This window comes from Petaurus breviceps, unplaced genomic scaffold (assembly GCF_028583685.1).
Source record: "Petaurus breviceps papuanus isolate PSGF00001 unplaced genomic scaffold, PetGlider_PUasm1.0 139, whole genome shotgun sequence".
NCBI classification, from domain to species: domain Eukaryota; kingdom Metazoa; phylum Chordata; class Mammalia; order Diprotodontia; family Petauridae; genus Petaurus; species Petaurus breviceps.
Genome location: NW_027185697.1, coordinates 13,007,820 through 13,027,191, shown reverse-complemented (window position 1 = coordinate 13,027,191; position 19,372 = coordinate 13,007,820). Strand labels below are relative to the sequence as shown.

General features: G+C 40.2%; 1 protein-coding gene across 1 annotated transcript in view; it reads right to left on the bottom strand.

The window, feature by feature from the left end:
• ALMS1 (ALMS1 centrosome and basal body associated protein) overlaps positions 1-19,372 on the bottom strand; it is a 146,315-nt gene that overhangs the window by 59,177 nt on the left and 67,766 nt on the right. The window contains exons 6-9 of the mRNA XM_069067353.1: positions 11,685-12,821; positions 10,720-10,853; positions 1,737-3,145; positions 1,074-1,081 (exon numbers count right to left, since the gene is read on the bottom strand). Coding sequence (XP_068923454.1) covers positions 1,074-1,081; positions 1,737-3,145; positions 10,720-10,853; positions 11,685-12,821 — 2,688 coding nt within the window. The remainder of the gene's footprint in view (positions 1-1,073; positions 1,082-1,736; positions 3,146-10,719; positions 10,854-11,684; positions 12,822-19,372) is intronic.

The window sequence follows — 19,372 nt, the reverse complement described above, 5'->3', positions numbered from 1 at the left end:
TCTCCGCAAGTGAAAGATTCATTTTACTTCCAAATGTTTAACTGATATTTTTAAAATGTTTTCCAATCTTTGACCTAGCTGGAAGCAAGGTACAGTACAAAGAATACGGTATTTAATGAAGGGACTAAGATATGAATTCCAGTTCTGTCATGGACTCAGCAGTGTGACTTTGGACAAACTGGTGGGCCTCAGTTTCTATCTGTAAAAAAAAGGGTCTGATTAGATGAACTAGGTCTATAGTTCCAACTAAAATTCATATGACCAGTCAGTCCTCCAACCTACGCTGAGAGGACATCAACTGTGTAAATATATCTTAAAAGTCATTCATAGGGTGGTAAATTTTTGTTGTGACTTGTTCAAACAAATGTGTAATAGGGACTCCAATGGAAAAAAATAGGAATACAGGATAAGGAAACACAGCAGGAAAAGGGCAGGACCAAAAGGAATAATCTTGAATAGAAAAATATTCCTTTTTCTTATTCTAGGTTTGTGGCAGCAAAATATTACATGAGAAAGGGATAGCAGATCCAGCTTTGTTACTTGTTCCAGAAGATGCCAAGAATTTGTACTATAAAGGCCATAATAGTGCAATGTACCAACATCTAATGTATACTGGCTAGGAACAAAGACTAGACTTCTTCCCTAGATAAGAATTAAGAATTCCAAGGCCAACATTTTGTAAGCATTGTTTGGATGGATTTTCAACACGCGTATTCACTGTTTTCATTTGTCCTTAACCAAGCTCTTGGTCATTTTTTTCTAACCAAGAAGAGAGTTTTGTGATGTCTCGCCACAGCAGCATCCACAGGAGGGACCTCGCCAACCAGAAGTGCGCTGCCATCTTTCACTATGTAATTCCTGGCCCATATAATTTATAAAAAGCATTCCCTATAGTAATCTACTGTTTCAACTTTTCAGCCAAAGAACTTCCTGCTTATCAGTATTCTTTATTTTTTGCTGTCAAGGACATGATTCTACCCAATTACAAAGAGATTCCATTTTTTTAAAAGACAGTAGTGACCAGCCTCATGGATAAAATATAACCATCAACTGTTCCCTCTCTCTAGACTTACCAAACCAGCTGTAATGATAAAGGGAATTTGAAGATCTTCCCCACCCCTTAATAAGTCTAGATTAATCTGAGCACTTTCCCGGATTTGAAAACACACTCTGCCTCTACTAGGCTGAATGTGGTCACCTGGAGCCTGTGGCGGAAAAGCTTTCTGAAGCGCAGAGCAGAGCCCACAGGACAAGCTTGGTTGAGGGAGGCTTCTTTGGATATATGAGACTCTGGGCAGCCATTGAGCCTCCCAGCTTTGAAAACCCAGATATTGGTGCTTCTCGCTCTCTCATGACTAACTGTACGTATGTGATGGTCTGACAGCTACAAGTCCTGTTGTTGAATTGTGTTATTTTATCTGTTTGTAATTTTTGTCTGCTTGTAATTTCTGTTTGTATTCTCTGAAGTTCAGGGTACTGACTTTTTCCCCTGAACTAAGTGAATGATATCTATGTTTGATTAAAGTAAGATTGTTAACCCTATTTGGCTTGTTTTCCTTTAGAAAAGCAGATCTAAGAACCTGTGCTACATCCTGGGTGTGCTACCGTGTTTGCTGCTATAGCACCTAACACACTCAAATACCTAACCAAATAAATTATTTTACCTTCTTCCCCACTGAGTTAGATCTACTCTAACATTCTTGATGATAACTTCAATCAGCTTGCCTGGGACTTACCAGTCTTGAGTGTTCTGGACTCCTTTAGAATGTGAATAAGCATCCAAATCTGAAATATTAACCTGGGTCTGCCTTGAAAAGGATTTTGAGGGCTGGTTAGTCTTGTCATGTATACAGTTTAAAAATTCTTTTTTATCTGGTAATGGTATCATAGCCAATTCCTGAGGGGCTGGTTCCAAAGGCACAAGAGATCTTGACTTTGAGGCAGAAATGTTAACACTCAGTGAATCAGTAAGTCTTGTTCTGGCACCGCTGTCGAGTGCATGCTGTCCTTTCCTGAAGGTCTCACCATTCAGCTTGGCATTGGAAGCCTTGGGAGAGAGAGTTATCCGAAGATAAGAGATTGCTCTTTGTTTTGGAGATGAAGATAAAGAAGGGGCAGGTGCTACTTCTCCTGGAGCTGGGGAGTGTGGTCGGACAGTCACGTTCGGCTCTACTCCAACATCTGTCAAGTCAGAAGAACACGTTTTTTGCTTCAGCTGATCCTGCTTTCCCACTGTACTACCCTGACGTTGAGAAAGAGGAGTCTGTGAGGAGTGTGTGGGACTCACCCTGCAATCTGCAGGCTGATAACGTTTGGCTTGCTCCCTGGGGGAAGTGCCAGAAGGGGATCCTGCAGTGACATTTACATCTTTCTCACTTACTCCAAGCGACTTGGGACTCAATCCTCTGGCAAGGTCTTGGTTGTCAGAAGGCCGACTCTTCTTGATATTGGACTGAGGCTCGGCAGGAGTTTTAATAGCTGATGTTGTTGGGGGTTCTTTCTCTTGAAAGCTTCTTGTGACAGCAGACGAATCCCTGGATACTGGATCGTGGTGACTCCCTGTGAGCACTGGATCTTTCCTTAGGCCTCTCACCAGTGTTCTTTTTGAAGCTGGGGGAGGGTTCTTGGATACCGGCACGGAAGGTCCGTGTGCGACAACGGGAGGGCTTCGTTCTCGGTCAGCTGGGATCTCTGGGGCACCAGAGAAGCCTCGGGAACGTCTGAGAGCCTCGGAGCAGAAGCCAGAGGGTGGACGACAAGTAAGGCTAGCAGGGGCAAGTGCCACTGATGCCCCCAGATGGGCTTCCTTCTCTTCATGGAACGACCTTGGAGTCCCCCCGTTAACATCACGAGACTCAGACATGGAGCTTGGTAGGGGCTGGTGACTTCCCGGCCTAGAAGCGCTCCAGGGTTGTGACTGAGAGATCTGGAGATCTGGCTTTGTATGACAGCCATACCACGTGCTCCAAGATGCTGCCAACTGCCTTTCACTCATCTCTGGAGACACATCAGGTCTAAAATCTCGAAAAGAGCCACCAAACTGTTCGTTAGCCACAGTTCTGAAGCAGCCATTCTCATGAGCCTCAATAAGGAGATGATCACATGTTTCTGAGATGTTTCTTATCCCCACTGCACAAGGTAAACCCTAAGAAAATACAAAAGCTTTGTTAAAGTAGTTCAAAACCACTATGTGAAAAGCAGCTTAATCTCTAAGATGTGGCACGATTGTGGCACGACATGTGTCATGGTAATGAACATTTCCCCACACGACAGAAAAGGTGATAAAAGAGCTTGGAAAAACCAGGCCCTCCTCCTAACATTAGAAAAGATCCAAGGATTAAAGGCGGAAGGACCTTAGCGATCATCTCGGTCAAAACCACGATTTTACAGAAAGAACAAAGGAAGGGCCCAGCAGGTCAAGGGGCCTCCCCGAAATCACAGTGGTAAGAAGGAGAACATCCAAGGTTCCAACTCAGCTCATCCACTCGTCTCCTCCCAAACCAGTGCTCTTTCCACCATAGCGCTGACCTGGGAACAAAAGGCAAAAGTTGCAGAGCCAAAATCTGACCTCAAATCAGAAAAAAATTCCCCAAAATTAGTTTTCCAAAAATAAAATGGCCTGCCTTGGGAAACTGCTCTTCACTGCAGCCCCTCAAGCAAAGACTTTATGAACAACTGTGTGTTGGGAGTGCTATCGAGGACATTTTATCTCAGGTACGAGTTGGACTAGGCAGCCTCCAATCTCCCTTCCAGGTCTGAGATTCTCCCACTGCTTAAAAAAAGACAGATGGGAAAGAAAGAGAGAAATACACATACATACATGCATGCATACACACATACATACATGCACACACATACAGAGACAGTCAGATCCACAGAAAGCTATAGATGGATGGATGGACAGAAAGGAGAGATTAGCTAATCAGACTGATAGATAATAGAGATGATGGAAAGACAGAGGGATGAATGACTATATAGACAAACAGAGACAGAAAGACAGAGAGAAGACAAAGAAGATGGATAGAAGATGAAGAGACAAGGCGTGTATTAAGTGCCTACTATATGCCAGGCACTATGTTAACCACCGGTGAACTAAGTACAAGCAAATACAGGATTACTGATTAAGATCCAAGGAAAGAGAAAAATAAATGGGAATTTTCCTCAGAGGTATAGTTGTACAGCCTCTGTGGTAGTGATAGAATCTGAGACTATTTTCCTTACATAAAGCCAGATCTACACTGTACATCTTCCACATTTGTGTACTGATGTGTACTGAACTGCATTTAGGTAAGGACAGAACCAATAGGAACATCAACTGTTATAGGTATTACAGAGAAAGACCTTTCTTGATTCATTAATATCTATTATTACACACCTTCAAATATGATCTCAAAATTTCAGTCTTGGGCCTTCCTAGGGCTGAGATAAAGTAATTCAACACGTATTCTCTTCTTAGTCAGGCTTTTCTTAACGCCACCCTTTTGGCAGTTAGTCAGCAATAAGCATGCATGAAGTACTTCCTACGGGCCAGGCCCCTGCTGCACAAAGAAGGCAAAAGGACAACCCCTTCCCTCACTTAAGGGGCAGAGAAATGTAGACAGCTTTGTACAAACAAGCTACAACACGACAAGCTGTAAATAATCAGCAGGGGGAAGGCACTAGCATTAAGAGAGTTGGGGAAGGCTTCCTTCTGCTAAAGTCAAGAGTTCTTAACCTAGAGTCTATGAATTTTTTTTTCATATTTGGTAACTATTTCAATTCAACTGGCTTCTTCTGTAATTCTATGTGCTTTCTTCTCTGTGTATTTAAAATTATTCGAGAAGGGTCCATAGGCTCATAGAGGAGTCAAGGAATCAAAAAAAGATCAAGAATCTCTGCGCTAGATCCAGAATTTTACAAGAAAAGAAAACTGACCACATCTTACTCTCCAGCATACAGAGAAGAATTAAGAACTGGACCAAACACGACTACCTAGTGATGAAAATCGGGACAATGTGAGCAAGGAAAACTTGGGAATGACCTTCTTCATCAGCAGCAAAAAGGGATAAAACCAATCAGAAAGAGCTGAGAAAAGGTGGAGCCAAGTCAGCAGAGCGGAGGGCGCACGCCAGCTGAACTCTCTCAACATTTCCCTCCACACAATTCTAAGGCATCAAAGTGAATTTGGGAGCAACACAGACAACAAAGGGTTGGGATGAGCCATTTTCCAAGCCAAGGCAATTCAGGAAGTTGGAAAGAGAGGTCTATGACACTGGGACGGGGGCTGGTCCAAAGGACGGGTGGTGGCCACACCGAATGTGGGCCTTCGATGTGGTACTGCCAGTCCCAAGAACTCTCAAGGTTCAGAGACAGAGATTGCAGGGGACACCTGGGCAAGCAATGAGCACAGAACTAGGAGCTCTTCAGTAATTCCACCCCCCATTACACAGTCCTGAGCTGCAGCTCCAGACACTGATGAGTGCTGGGGCTTGCAGGGGCCCTTCCTAGGGAAGGACCAGAACACGGAACAGAAAAGCAGTGACAGGAAAGGGACCTAATAAGGTCAAACTATTCATATTCCTGTGTGGGAAGATGATACATGCAACTCTAAAGAACTTTATCATTATTAGGACAAGTAAAAGAAGTTTATGCAGAGAAAGAAAGAGAAAGTGCAGAAGTGAGCCAATTACGTTAGGAGGACCTCAACAATGAAATGGTGAGAAAGAGGGTTGCACTGGGAGGAGAAAAGGAAAGAAACAATTTCACATAAAAGAGGCATGTAAAAAAAATTTACAGTAAAAGGGAAAAAGAGGGGGATGCTTGAACTCTACTTCTATATGAACTAGTTCAAAGAGGAGAGACTATATATACGCTTTCAGTTGAGTATGGAAAATATTCTACCCCAATTAGGAGGGGAAGCCATAAGAAGGAAAGTGAAATAAGAGAGGCCATAGCAGTCTGAAATAAAACAGACTTTTCAGGAAGGACAGTGTAAAAAGAGAGAGAGAAGGCTAACCAGAAGAAAACAGGATGGAGGAAAAATACACAGTTAGTAATCCTAACTGTGAACATAAATGGGATGAACTCACCCATGAAACGGAAGTAGATAACAGAATGGATGAGAAATCAAGATCCAACAATATATTGTTTACAAGAAACACATTTGAAACAGAAAAACACACAGAGTTAAAGTAAGGGGCTGCAGGAGAATGCATTATGTTTCAGCTGAATTTTTTTTACAAAAGGCAGGGGTAGCAAGTATGATCTCAAAGAAAAAAGCAAAAACAGACCTAATTAAAAAGAGATAATCAGGGAACCACATTTTGATGAAAGGAACCACAACCAATAAAGTAAAATGAATTCTAAACATATATGCAGCAAATGGCATAACATCCAAATAGTAAAGGAAAAGTTAAATGAGTTACAGAGGAAAAAGACATTAAAACTATACCAGTGGCACACCTCAATTTATTCCTCTGAGAACTAGATAAATCTAAACAAAAAAAATAAGAAGTTAAGAACTGAATAGAATTTTAGAAAAGTTACATATGACAGACCTCTGGAGAAAACTGAATGGGAATAGAAAGGAATATATACATTTTTTCAGTTGCACATGGTACTTTCACAAAAATTGAACATGTAAAAAACCTCACAAATAAACGCAGAAAACCAGATATATTAAACATACTCTTTTCAAGCCAAAATATAATAAAAACTATAATTAACATAGGGCCTTGGAAGTATGGATTAAAAATTCATTGGAAACCAAATAATTTAATCCTAAAGAATGAGTAGGTCCAAGAACAAATCAAAGAAACGATCAATAATTTCACTAAAGATAACAAAAACAATGAGATATACCAAAATTTAAGGAAGGCAAGAAAAGTAGTACTTATCAGAAAATCTGTATCTTTAAATGCTAACATCAAGAAAAAAGAAAACGAAGAGATCAAGGAATTGGATATGCAACTCAAAAAACTAGAAAAAGAGCATATTAAATACCCCCAATTAAACACTAAAATGGAAACACTGAAAACCAAAGAGATTAGTAAAAAAAAAAAAATTTTTTTAAAGCAATCGGGGTTAAGTAACTTGCTCAAGGTTACACGGCCAGTTATTTCTGGGTGTGATGCTAAGTATCTGAGCCCGGATTCGATCCCCAGGTCATCCCGACACTGGGGCCAGTGCTCTTACTCACTGAGCCACCTGGCCACCCCTGAGATTAGTAAAATTTAAAGCTAAAAAAAATTGAACTAAAAAATAAAAAAGGCTGATTTTATGAAACAAAAATAATAAAACAGATAAACCTTTGGTTAATATGATATGAGAAAAAAAAAGAAATCAAATCATTGGTATCAAAAATGAAAAGGATGAATGTACCACCAATGAAGATAAGATTAAAGCAATTATTACAAGCTACTTTACCCAACTATATGCCAATAAGTTGATAACTTAAGTAATATAGATGAATATTTACAAACAACATAAGTTGCCCAGATTAGAAGAGGAAATAGAATACTTAAATATTCCTGCCTTTGTAAAAGAAAGTGAACAAGCCATAAATGAGCTCCCTAAGAAAAAGTCCCCAGGACCAGATGATTTATAAGTAAGTTCTTCCACACATTTAATTCCAATATTATATAAACTGTTTGGAAAAAATACATAAAAAAAGGAGTCCTACCAAATTATTTCTATGACACAAATACGGTCTTGATACCCAAACCAAAGAGAATAAAAACAGAAAGAAAATTGTAGGCTAGTTTTCCTAATGAATATTAATGCAAAAATTTTAAATAAAGTGCTACTAAGGAGACTATGACAATATAATACAATATAATAAACAATAACACTCTGATCAGGTGGTATTTATAGCAGGAATAAAGGACTGGCTCAGTATTAGAAAAACTATAAATATACTTATAAGTATACTTGACCATATCAGTAACAAAAACAATAAAAACTATTCAACTATGTCAACAGATTCAGAAAAAGACTTTTGACAAAATACACCACCTAAAAAACACTAGAAAGAGGAATAAATGGAGTTTTTCTTAAAATAAGTAGTATCTATGTAAAAGCAAGAACAAGTATTATCTGTAATGGAGATAAACTAGAAACTTTCCTAATAAGATGAGTGGTGAAGGAAGGATATCCATTATTACCATTATTAGTCAATACTGTACCAAAAATGCTAGCTATAGAAATAAGACAAGAAAAAGAAACTGAAGGAATAAGAATAGACAAAAAGGAAACAAAATTATCACTCTTTACAAACAGTATGATGGTATAAGAACCTTAGAGAATCAACTAACAAAGAAGTTAAAACAATTGAAAAGTTGTAGGATATTTAACATGCATAAATCATTAGCATTTCTATATATTAACTAACCAAGCCCAGCAGGAGAAATTGGAAAAATTTCATTTTTAAAAAACTGCAGACATTATAAAATACCTGCCAAGACACACCCAGGAACTGTATGAACAAAACTACAAAACACTTTTCACACAAAGATAGATTTAACCAATTGAAGAAATATTAATTACTTATGAGTAGGCAGAGCCAATATAATAAAAGTGACAATTATACCTAAATTTATTTGCTTATTCAGTGCCATATCAAACTACCACAGAATTAAATTATATAAGGCTAGAAAAAAACAACAAAATTCATCTGAAGAACAAAAGGTCAAGAATATCAAGGAAATCAGTGAAAAAACTGTGAAGGAAGACAGTCTTACAGCACCAGATTTCAAACTATACTACAAAGAGTAATCATCAAAATGAATCTGTTACTGGCTAAGAAAGAATGGTGGCTCAGTGGAATAGATTAGGTATACAATACACAGTAGTAAATGACCAAGGTAATCTAGAGTTGGATAAATCCAAATCTGGGGGCAAGATTTCAACATCTGACAAAAACTGATGGACCGCAGTTTGGCAGAAACTAGGCAAAGACCAGAATCTCTCACCATATACCACCATCAGCTCAAAATAGATACATTATTTAGACATAAAGTTTGATTATCAATCAAGTAGAGGAGTATGGAAAGTTTACTTGTTCCATCGATGGATATGGAACCAAACAAGGGACAGAGAAGATCACAGGAAGTAAAATGGATCACATGATTACATGAATGTAATTTTAAGAGTTTTTGCATGAATAAAATAAAGGTAAAATTACAAGGAGAGCAAAAAAACTAGGGGGGAGATGAATGTTTTACAAAATAAATATTTTTTTTAAAAGCTGTGAAAAGGCAAGCTTTCAAAAATAAATACTGTGTGCCCCTCCAGCCATAGAGTGGTTCCTCCTATAGTCATGCTCCACTTCCCAGCTCCCTTTGGCATGCTGTCTTCTGCCATCAGAATGTAAGATCCTCGAGGACAAGAACTGCCCTTTTTTTGAGGGGGCGTCGGGGGTAGGCAGGAATTATATATATATAACCTCTGAGTTAATAACTGTAGATTGACTGACAACCAAACATCAACTGTACCAAAAGTGAAACAAATGCAATCTAAATTCACCAAAAATTGTAACACCAATTAGTATCAGACAAATTAATAATTGCCTGAAATCAATACAGACCTGTCAGTCCAGCTCCATATGCTCCAGTAATTCCCTACTGTATCTAGGAGCCAAGATCAACTTCTCTGACTGGCTCAGTTGAAAACGCTCCCCAGCATGGGTTCCCCCCTAATCCCACAAGAAGGGCCCTCTCACTGGGCTTCACACAGAGTATCCCACTCTTCCCTCCCTTTCTGTGCACAGCCTGCCCCTAATGCCTAGAACTGATTCTCATCTCTGCCTCTCCAAATCTCTAGCATCCACCAAAGCTCAGTCAGCCAGTCAGTCACAAGCAGTTAGGAAGTACTTACTCTGTGCCACCCACTGCATGAAACATGGGGGATGTCACCACAGTCCCTGCTTTCAAGGAGCTTACATTCTAATGAGGGGATACCACACAGAAAGGGGGTGCTGAAAAGTTGGAAGACAGAGGCAGTACCCTCACACAAGGGTGGTAGCAAAGTCCAGATATTGAGGGATTACCGTCTGGGTAATGGAGGTTCTGGAAACAACTCATCAATGGAAGAAGGGGCCTGCAGGTGTAGAGGGAGAAGAGAGTTGAGACAGTGACACGGACTGAGGGGTGGAAAGTCTCTGGGCTCTTCTCCAAAATGGAGATTCTGGGGATGATGATGATGATGATGATAACTAGCACTGAAACACTATGTACTATGTGCCAGGCATGACACTAAGGACTCTACAAATATTATCTCATCTGATCCTGACCACAAAAAACCTGCGAGGTAGAAGCTATTGTTATCCCTATTTTACAGGTAAAGAAACAGAGGCAAAAAGAGGTTAAGTGACTTGCCCCAGATCCCACAGCTAGCAATGCCTTTAGTTGGATTTGAACTCAGGTTTTCCTGATTCCAAGTCCAGCACTCCATCCAGTGTGCCAGCTAGTGATGGATGCCAATCCAGAGCTCTATTCAAGTGTCACTGCCTCTCCCACCCCACACCCAAATCACACTGTATTTATTTTGTATATTCTGTGTCTACACGCTTGGCCTCAACTCCTGACAATAAAATGTCAGCTCACTACCAGCAGGAATCTTCCCCTTTTTTAATTTCCAGTGCCTGGCAAAGTGCCTGGCATAAAGTGGTCACTTTCCAAATCCTTGGAAGATCAGCTAATTAACTGAAGCACATCCTCACGCAGCCTGGGTTCTCCTGCATACCTGGAGTAGGTCCCGTGGCCTCCCACACCCAAAGAGGCCAGCCTTGATCTCTTCCACCTTCCTCATGTCGGCTTCATCCAGCTCTGTCATGAAGTCCCCACACTCAGTAGCCAAATTAAACTTTAGATTCCAGGCTGGGAAGAAAGCAATGGAGATAAGGAATAAATACAGGAATTCAACTACACTGTCAGGGTTTCATTTTCGTTTTATTATGATGAAAAAATTAGCGGTTCCCATTTTCAACCATGAAGACCTACCTCCCACAGGACCCACTGTCTTGGGGAGACAATCACTGCAAATGAGGAGCAAACTATCAGTGAGGAGAGAGACAAATTGGTCACTGCTCCACAACTTATACCCTGAGTGTCTGAGACAGTTTAACTGAGACTCATTCACTATTGTTTCCTAATCAGGATTTGAACCCAGGTCTTCCTGACACAAGGACAGGTTCTCTCCCCACTAGAATACTGTGGATGTTTCCCCAACCAAGAAGTGTGTGCTCAAAAAACACAACTGAAAATTAATTGAAATGATAGACAACTGCAATGACTAATGATTAATCTTGGTCCTGGAGAAAAAGGTAAGGGACTAGAGAGAACACTGGCCAACTCTGTCAAGGTTCTGCACCTATGTTCCTTCACCACCAGGGAGGGGAAGGGATTAGGAAACGACTATGCTCTACGGTTAAAACAACAAAAGTTATCACTAAAATAAATTGAACTAAAACATTTAGACACAGCTACAGATATAGACACAGAGCGGACCTGCTCTATTAGTTGCTAACTGGCCAAAAAAATTTTCATTCCACCACCTAAAAATGTTTCTAACATGATGACACATGTGAAACTCCACCAAATAGGCATTTGTTTGGGTTACCAAACATTCCTTTAAAATCTAAGTACCTCTGAATTCTAGAGCACAGAAAACGCCTACGTCAGGAGGTGACAAGGCAGGGGGACTCTTACCACGTGCGCGGACCCTGCACTCCTCTTCCTCTGCATCCCGAAGCATCTGTGTGGCCAACCTCCCCGGGCTGTCACACGTCAGCAGATGCCGCACATGGGCAGCCAAGGAGTCATCGCTGCTGCAGCCATCGTCACTATCAGAAATGACCTCTCTCTCTCGCGTGTCTCCCATGTACACATGGGCTGGGATATTGGGCAGGTACCCAAAAAAGGAATCAGAAACAGGATCCCAAATGTAAGAAACTCTCACATCACTGGAGTCACTGCTTGAACTGCTGCTCGTAAAAGGTAACACAGGCACTGAAATTTCATCCCCAAAGAAAGCACTACTTCGGCCATGTTCACATCTCGGCACTGACCGCACTGTTTCATACTTTCTGAGCGTCTCCTTCAAGGCCACTCTGGCCTTCCTCTCCATTTCCTGAGCACAAGTTTTCCTAGCATCTCTCTGGGAAGTGAAATAACTGACTGTACTAGTCTCCACCTTCGTAACAGGGGTCACATCTTCATCCCACGTTAACCTCTGGGAAAGCCCCAGGGAAACCCTAGTCGGAGGGGCCTCCTTGCTGCTGTCCAGTCTGCTGAGCCGAGGAGATGCAATGTCAGGGTAAAGAGATGGGGAACTGCTAACCCGCTTCCGTGCGATATTCTCTGCCTCCACCAGCAGCATGTGGAGACCTTTGTCTGTTTTTGATTTACTTTCAGACGTCTCCTTAATGTTTGAAACTGTGGGTTTGCTTTTCTTCCCATCTTTATCCACAGACACAGGTGTAGGGGCAGGCAAAGGCACAGCATGGGCATGGTCCTCAAGGCGATGCGAATCCCAATGATCTATTAGCCTCTGAACACGTTCAGAGATGATTTTGAAATCCTCTTTATAACAGGAAGTAGCAGAGGGAAGTGCTGGTGATACTGATTTCTCCTCAGCTTGCTCTGACTTCTGCAAAGTCCCTGAAGTACTCTCAGAGGTCTGCTCCTCCCGTTGCTGAGAGGTACTCTCAACCTGACTGACAGTTTTCTCCTGGGAATCTAGATGCTGTGATGTCCCAGTGGGCACTGGCAAATCTCGGTGTGAATGCGACTCCACAGGGACAGACCAGCTGACATGAGAGATGCCAGAATTAAAGTTGGAACTCACTAAAAGGGAAAAAAAAAATTTTTAAGGTATTGAATATTAAAGTTAAAGTGTGTGTGTGTGTTTTCTCTCAGTATACTGACCACTGTATTATACTCAAAACTTCAGCATTTACACATAAACATGGAGAAGCACTGTTATGCAGCAGTCCCGAGATCAGCATGTGTTCATACATGTTCTTGGGAAATTTCAAAGCCACTAGGAGAATATCCTGGAAGCCAAGAAATAACACAGAGTGTGGGACCCAGCAACAGTCACCCACAGAGATGGAGGAAAATGACAAGGGTGAAGAAACATTACAGTTGAGTCCTCCTCCACAAAACTTCTCCAAAAACACCTACAAAATGCACCAGAATGAATTCTGATGACAACATACAAAAAATTTGTCCAGCCCAGCTGGGCTAGGCCCTATACATGGAGGTCTGTAGATACTGGGGATGGGGTTAGGCCAGGACTACACACCCAACGAGAGGCAATACCCTGGGGCAAGAGGAGGTCCAAGACCCATCCAGGGGTGTCACAGGGGAGACAAGGCCGTGCTATGTGCCCACTATCCAGGTTTGGGTCATAAATCCAGGATAGAATGGGAAGGAGACCTGTACACAAGGATGGTATTGTTGAGTAGGAAGGCCCTCTGTGGCATTCAAGAAAGAAGGAAATTCGGAAGTCATTAACAACAGTGGGGCTCAGACCCCAGGAGCTGAGCAGGATCTCAATTGAAGCATCTTGCCCACCTTTCAAAGGAATAACCAAGACAAGATTCCCAGATCAAAGGGGAATCTATAATTATGGGAGAGAGGAATGGAGGGGAGTGAGAAAGGAAAGAAGAAAGGGAGAGAGGGAGGAAACGAGTATTTATTAAGTGTCTACAATGTGCTAAACACTTAACAAATACTATCTCATTTGATCCTCACAAAACCCTACCCAATAATAAACTCTCTGAAAATTCAAATGAACAAAATCCCATAAGGCAACAAGAAATATTAAAACAAACTCAAAAGGCTGAAAAAGAAGAAAATATAAGATATCCCATAACTTAAAACAGGTGTCATAGAAAACATATGGGGAGGGAATTTTAGAATCAATGGACTTTCTGAATTCCTTGACCAAAAAAAACAAAAAGCTTAGACTATTTTAAGAAATCTTAAAAGAAAACTGTCCAGATTTCTTAGAATGAGAGAGCAAAGAGGAAATAGAAAGAACTTCAAGATGAAAACTCCCAGGAATATCACAGATAAAACCCAGAGTTTCTAGGTCAAAGAAAAAATACTGCAAGCATCCAGAAGGAAAAAATTCAAATACCAAGGAGCCATAGTTAGGATTACAGACAATTTAGCAGACCCCACGATAAAGGGGCAAAAAACTTGGAATACAATATTCCAGAAGGTAAAGAATATGAACTTAAACCAAGAATAACCTATCCAGTAAAAATCAAATATAATCCCACAGAGGGAAAAATGGACCTTTAATAAAATGGCAGACATAAGAATTTCTGGTGAAAAGATCAGACCTGCATAGAAAATCTGAAAGATAAACACAAGAATCAAAAAATATCCAGAAAAGTAAATACATTTAAACAACTAGAAGTAGCTAAACAATGATGCTTACATATGGGGAGAAGAGACAAATCTCCTTTCAAAATACTAATGCCTTCAGAGGTCACAGAGTAAAGAAAAACAAATTCAGCCAGGGCGTAGTTTCTGTTTTCTAAGTTTTGACAGAAAAGAAAAGGGACAATAGAAAGAAAAACATTAACGAAAAATATGGGAAAGAAGTGCAAGGAAATAACTCCTCTGCTTCTCGTATATGCAAGAAGAAGAGAGATATATGGATAAAGGGAGGGAGGCATCTAATAAACATTTTTAACTAAATTCGTGGTATCAGAAGCAGTTATATGACACACTGGCTAAGAGTATTAGATTTGGACTCAGGAAGTCCTGAATTCAAATTCAGGCTCAGACATTTAGCCTGGACAAGTCATTTAATCTCTTTGCCTCCATTTCCTCATCTACAAAATAAGACTAAGCACCTACTTACAAGGGTTATTAGGAGAATGAAATGAGACAATATAAATAAAGCACTATGCAAACATCATAGAAATGTGATATAAATGCTAGTTATGATTATAATAAAATATCTATATTAGCAACTACTACCTAGAATCAGAGCATGAGGTAGAGAGAGCTTGGACCAGAAAGTGGAAGGACAAAGAAAGGCCAAATCCAACAGCCAAATGAAAGGAAAAAATACATGCCTTTTTTTTTTGTCAGACTGGTTTGTTTCTCATCTTCATCCCCTAAAATTATCACGTTTCCAAAGGATCAGCCTGGGCTTCTGCTCCTCTCCCTACCTACTCTTGCCCACAGAACATGCATCAGTCACTAATCCTCACTTCTATGTGAACACCTCCCAAATGGACACCTCCTGCTCTAACCTGAATTCCAAATGGCCAACAAGATATAGTCACTTAGAGAACTTGCTGCCACTTCAGAGCTGAAATATTCAGAGCTGAAAGCACAATCATTGATCCCAAAACCAGTCTCTGCTCCCAGCTGCTTTAAGCCCTTCCTCCAATGTGATGCCCAAAACATAACACAAGACTGCAGACAGAGCAGAGCAGGACACTCAGCTCACTCCTCCTGGAGCTGAGGGCTCTCCTAACAAAGGACTGAACGTCACAGACTTTTGGGCTGCTATATCACACTACCCCTTCAAGAAAGGGCAACAGAGACTTCCGACATGCAGGCATGAGGAAACGCAACACATCGCTAAGAATTATGTAGAAGAAGCATCACAAAGAATTTCACCAACTAAAAAAGACAGACCAGGAAGGAAGAAGAAAAAAAATTGGAACTCAAAATCTTATAAAAGTGAATGCAGAAAACTAAGTAATACTGTTTCTCTCTCTCTCTCTCTCTCTCTCTCTCTCTCTCTCTCTCTCTCTCTCTCTCTCTCTCTCCCCATCTCCACACACACACACACACACACACACACACACACATATGTGGAGAGAAAAAAATTTTAGCACTTTGCACAATAATATTCACATAGGGCTTAATCAATGATTTTCTAATCATTCATTCATGAACACTTTTTTTCTTCACTGGAATAACTTTTTTATTAAAATATTTTAATTTTTAAAAAAGAGACCAGAAAAGGGGGAGAAAAAAATTTGGAACTCAAAAATCTTATAAAAGTGAATGTTGAAAACTAAATAATAATAATAATTTTATATACATATATGTGTGTACATATATGCATATACATATACGTGTGTGTGTATGTGTGTGTGTGTGTGTAAGTTAAAAATCTCCTTGTATGACGGTAATAGTTGGGGAGAAAAAAAATGTCAGCACTTGCCACAATAACATTCACATAGAACTTAATGCTTTTCTAGTCATTCATTCATGAATTAACACCCGTTTTTCTTCATTGGAATAACTTTTTTATTAAAATATTTTAATTCAATTAAAAAAAAAGACAGACCAGTCATGTAGTGAGAGCAATGGAATAGCAAAGGATAGCCCACTTAGCTCCAGGAGTAATACTCAGGCCATCAATAGAACTCAAGAAAAAGCCTCAGTAAACTTTTAGATGAATGGGACAGAAGTCGAAGAAGATAGTTAGGCAAGGATAGACAGTGGTCTCTGTCACTCCTTGTGATTACAGAACCTAAGTGACATGAGGGGCCTCAAAGGTGATGATTTATCCAACCCACACCTAAACAAGACACTTCTTTAAAGCATACCTGAGAAGCCCTTAGCCAGCCTGACCTGAAAACCCAGGACCTTGGATCTTCACTGCTCAAAAGTTTTTTTTCCAGCTCTAAGGGACTACAATGAGTCTTCCAGACTGGTCTCCTGGACTCCAGCTTCTCCTCTTCTAAAACAGTGACAGACTAATCTGCTCCCAATTAACCTATTCATCATAAGTCTCACCATTCTCCTAATATGCAAACCCCACCCCCACTTTTCATTCATTGTCCCAAGCACGCTCTCTCCCTTCCCAAATGCTACTGATCCAACAGCACAAACATCTCCTCCATGGAAACTTACTCCAGTAACTCCAGGCAATATTGACCCTTCCTCCTCTAATTTCCCAGAGTACATATTGTCAGCACTATACAAATTAGATGATTATACTCCACTAATCCCTACATCATATTTTTTTAATAACTTGAAAGTTTAAAGAACATAAACATAAGCTAAAGGCAAAATCCAAAGTTCAAATGTAAGCAGTGGCAGAGTAAATAGAAAGTGAGGAACTAAGACAACAAAAGTGGACGTGAGACCAGCAGATGGGGAAGGACCAAGAAATTAAGAACCTGACACTGAGCCAGCTGGGCAGGAAGGTCAAAGAAAGGTGAAAGCTACAAATGGGCAGACCTTAACCTGGGACTTTGCATCCTGCCTTTGAGATCAGCTTAAGATTCAGAGACACAGGTTTCCTTGTTGTCTCTCACATAAACTCAAAGACAAGATGAAAAGGCAGAACCCTAAGGACCACAAGTCTCCCAGAAGAACAAAAAACTAAAAAACCTTACCACCAGGGAGTATAGGCAGCACAGTCAATAGAGCGCAGGCCCTGGAGTCAAGAGGACATGGGTTCAAATCCAGCCTCAGACACTTAACACAAAAAAAAACTAGCCCTGTGACCTTAGGCCTATATTGAATTGCTTATCTTCCCAGAAAGGGTGGGTGATGAAGGAAGAAGAGAAAAAATCTGGAATTCAAAGTTGTAAAATCAAATGTTTAAAATATATATTTATTATTATTATTATCATTATTACATGCAAATGGGAAATAAAATATATAGGCACTGGGGGAGGAAGATCCATCTTGTCCTACTGGAAAGTCGGAGGGGGAATGGGGGAGAATATAGGAGACAGCAGATTGGGGGAGGGAGTATACAGTGGGATTGCTGTTCTGGGGTGGTGGGTAGGGGAAAGACGGGGAGAAAATTTGTAACTCAAAATCTTTTGGAAATGAATGATGTAAACTAAAAATAAACAAAATTTCTTAAAAAAGGAATCATAGTTATTACATTTAACAATTCGATTCAGAAACACATTCCATCAACAATCAGAAGAAAGACGTCCAAATTTAAAGGGAAGGAAACAGAAATGCTGGGGGTTTAAAAGAAACTAAGAGTTGATTCTCTAGGGTTCTTTAAGTATATTACTCTATTACCTGCAAAGAGTGATCATTTTGCTTCTTTTGTACCTATGGTTATTCTCTCGATTTCTTTTTCTTGTCTTTTGTTACAACCAGTACTATGTGAGATAGAAGTGGTAGCAATGGATACCCTTGTTTCACCCCTGAAAATACTGTAAAAGACTCTACTTTATCTATTACAAATTCTCTAGGTTTTAGACATAGAATATTTATCATTTTAAGCAAGGATTCATTTATTTATTCTCATTTTTTCTAGTGTTTTGAATGGCAGTAATCTATTTTGTCAGAGGCTTTTTTCTTCCTTTATTAATATAATCATGATTTTTTGTTGATTTTATTATTAATATAACAAAGTAACTTTACAATTTTCCCAATATTAAACCAACCCTGTATTCCTGGTATAAATCCAACTTGGCCACATGGTATAATCATGATAATAATATTGTTTTAGTCTCTATAATAATATTTTATTTAAAATTTCTGCATCTGTTTATTAGGGAGAGTAGTCTAAGGTTTTCTCTTCCTGCTCTGATTCTCCCTGGTTTATGTAACAAGACCACATCTGTGTCACAAAAGAACTTTTACAGAATAGCCTCTTTTGCTACAATTTACATAACAGTGGAATTTATTATTCTTTGAATGTTGACAGAATTCACTGGTAAATCCATCTGGGCCTAAAGGTTTGGGTTTTTTTTCTCTTTAGAAATTCATTTATGGTTTGTACACTTTGTTCCTCTGAAAATGTTTTCTCTAGAGAAAAAACGGGGATCACTTGGGGGTGGAGGAGAGAATTTCCTATGGAAGACAAGAAGAGATGAGATCAAGGATACATAGAGAGGGAGGCCTTGAAAGAAGGGCCACCTCTTCATGAGAAACTGAGGTGAAGGAGGAAACAGATGGGGAAGGCATCTAAGTGATAAGAAAGGGAAGAAAGAAGAGAGAGTCTGGTCAAATGGCTTTGATTTTTTCAGCCAAGTATGGACTGCTGTCTTCCTCTCAGAGGCAGTAAGAAGAGGGTGCCATGGGAGGGTGGAAGGGAGATAAAGAGGTCTGGAACAACCACTGTGGCACACAGGAGGTGTGAAAGAAGTACCTTGCTGCAGTAAGGGCCCAGATAAGAATGGTGACATAAATTCAGAGTGGACCAGTCACCATGGTTTCGTGACTTTCTCCAAGGCTGATTTTCAGCACCTTCTGAAGGGGATCCCAGTAATCTAAGGGCAGGCTTTAGCAAGGCACGATCAACAACAGGACAAGGAAACAAGGGACTTGTGTGTAAAAGATAGAGCAAAGTTTAATTATCCCAGTCTCAGGTGGGCTGCCTTCTCCCCAAGAACAAGGGAGTCGTCCCCACAAGCTGTCCCCACACCAAGCATCAA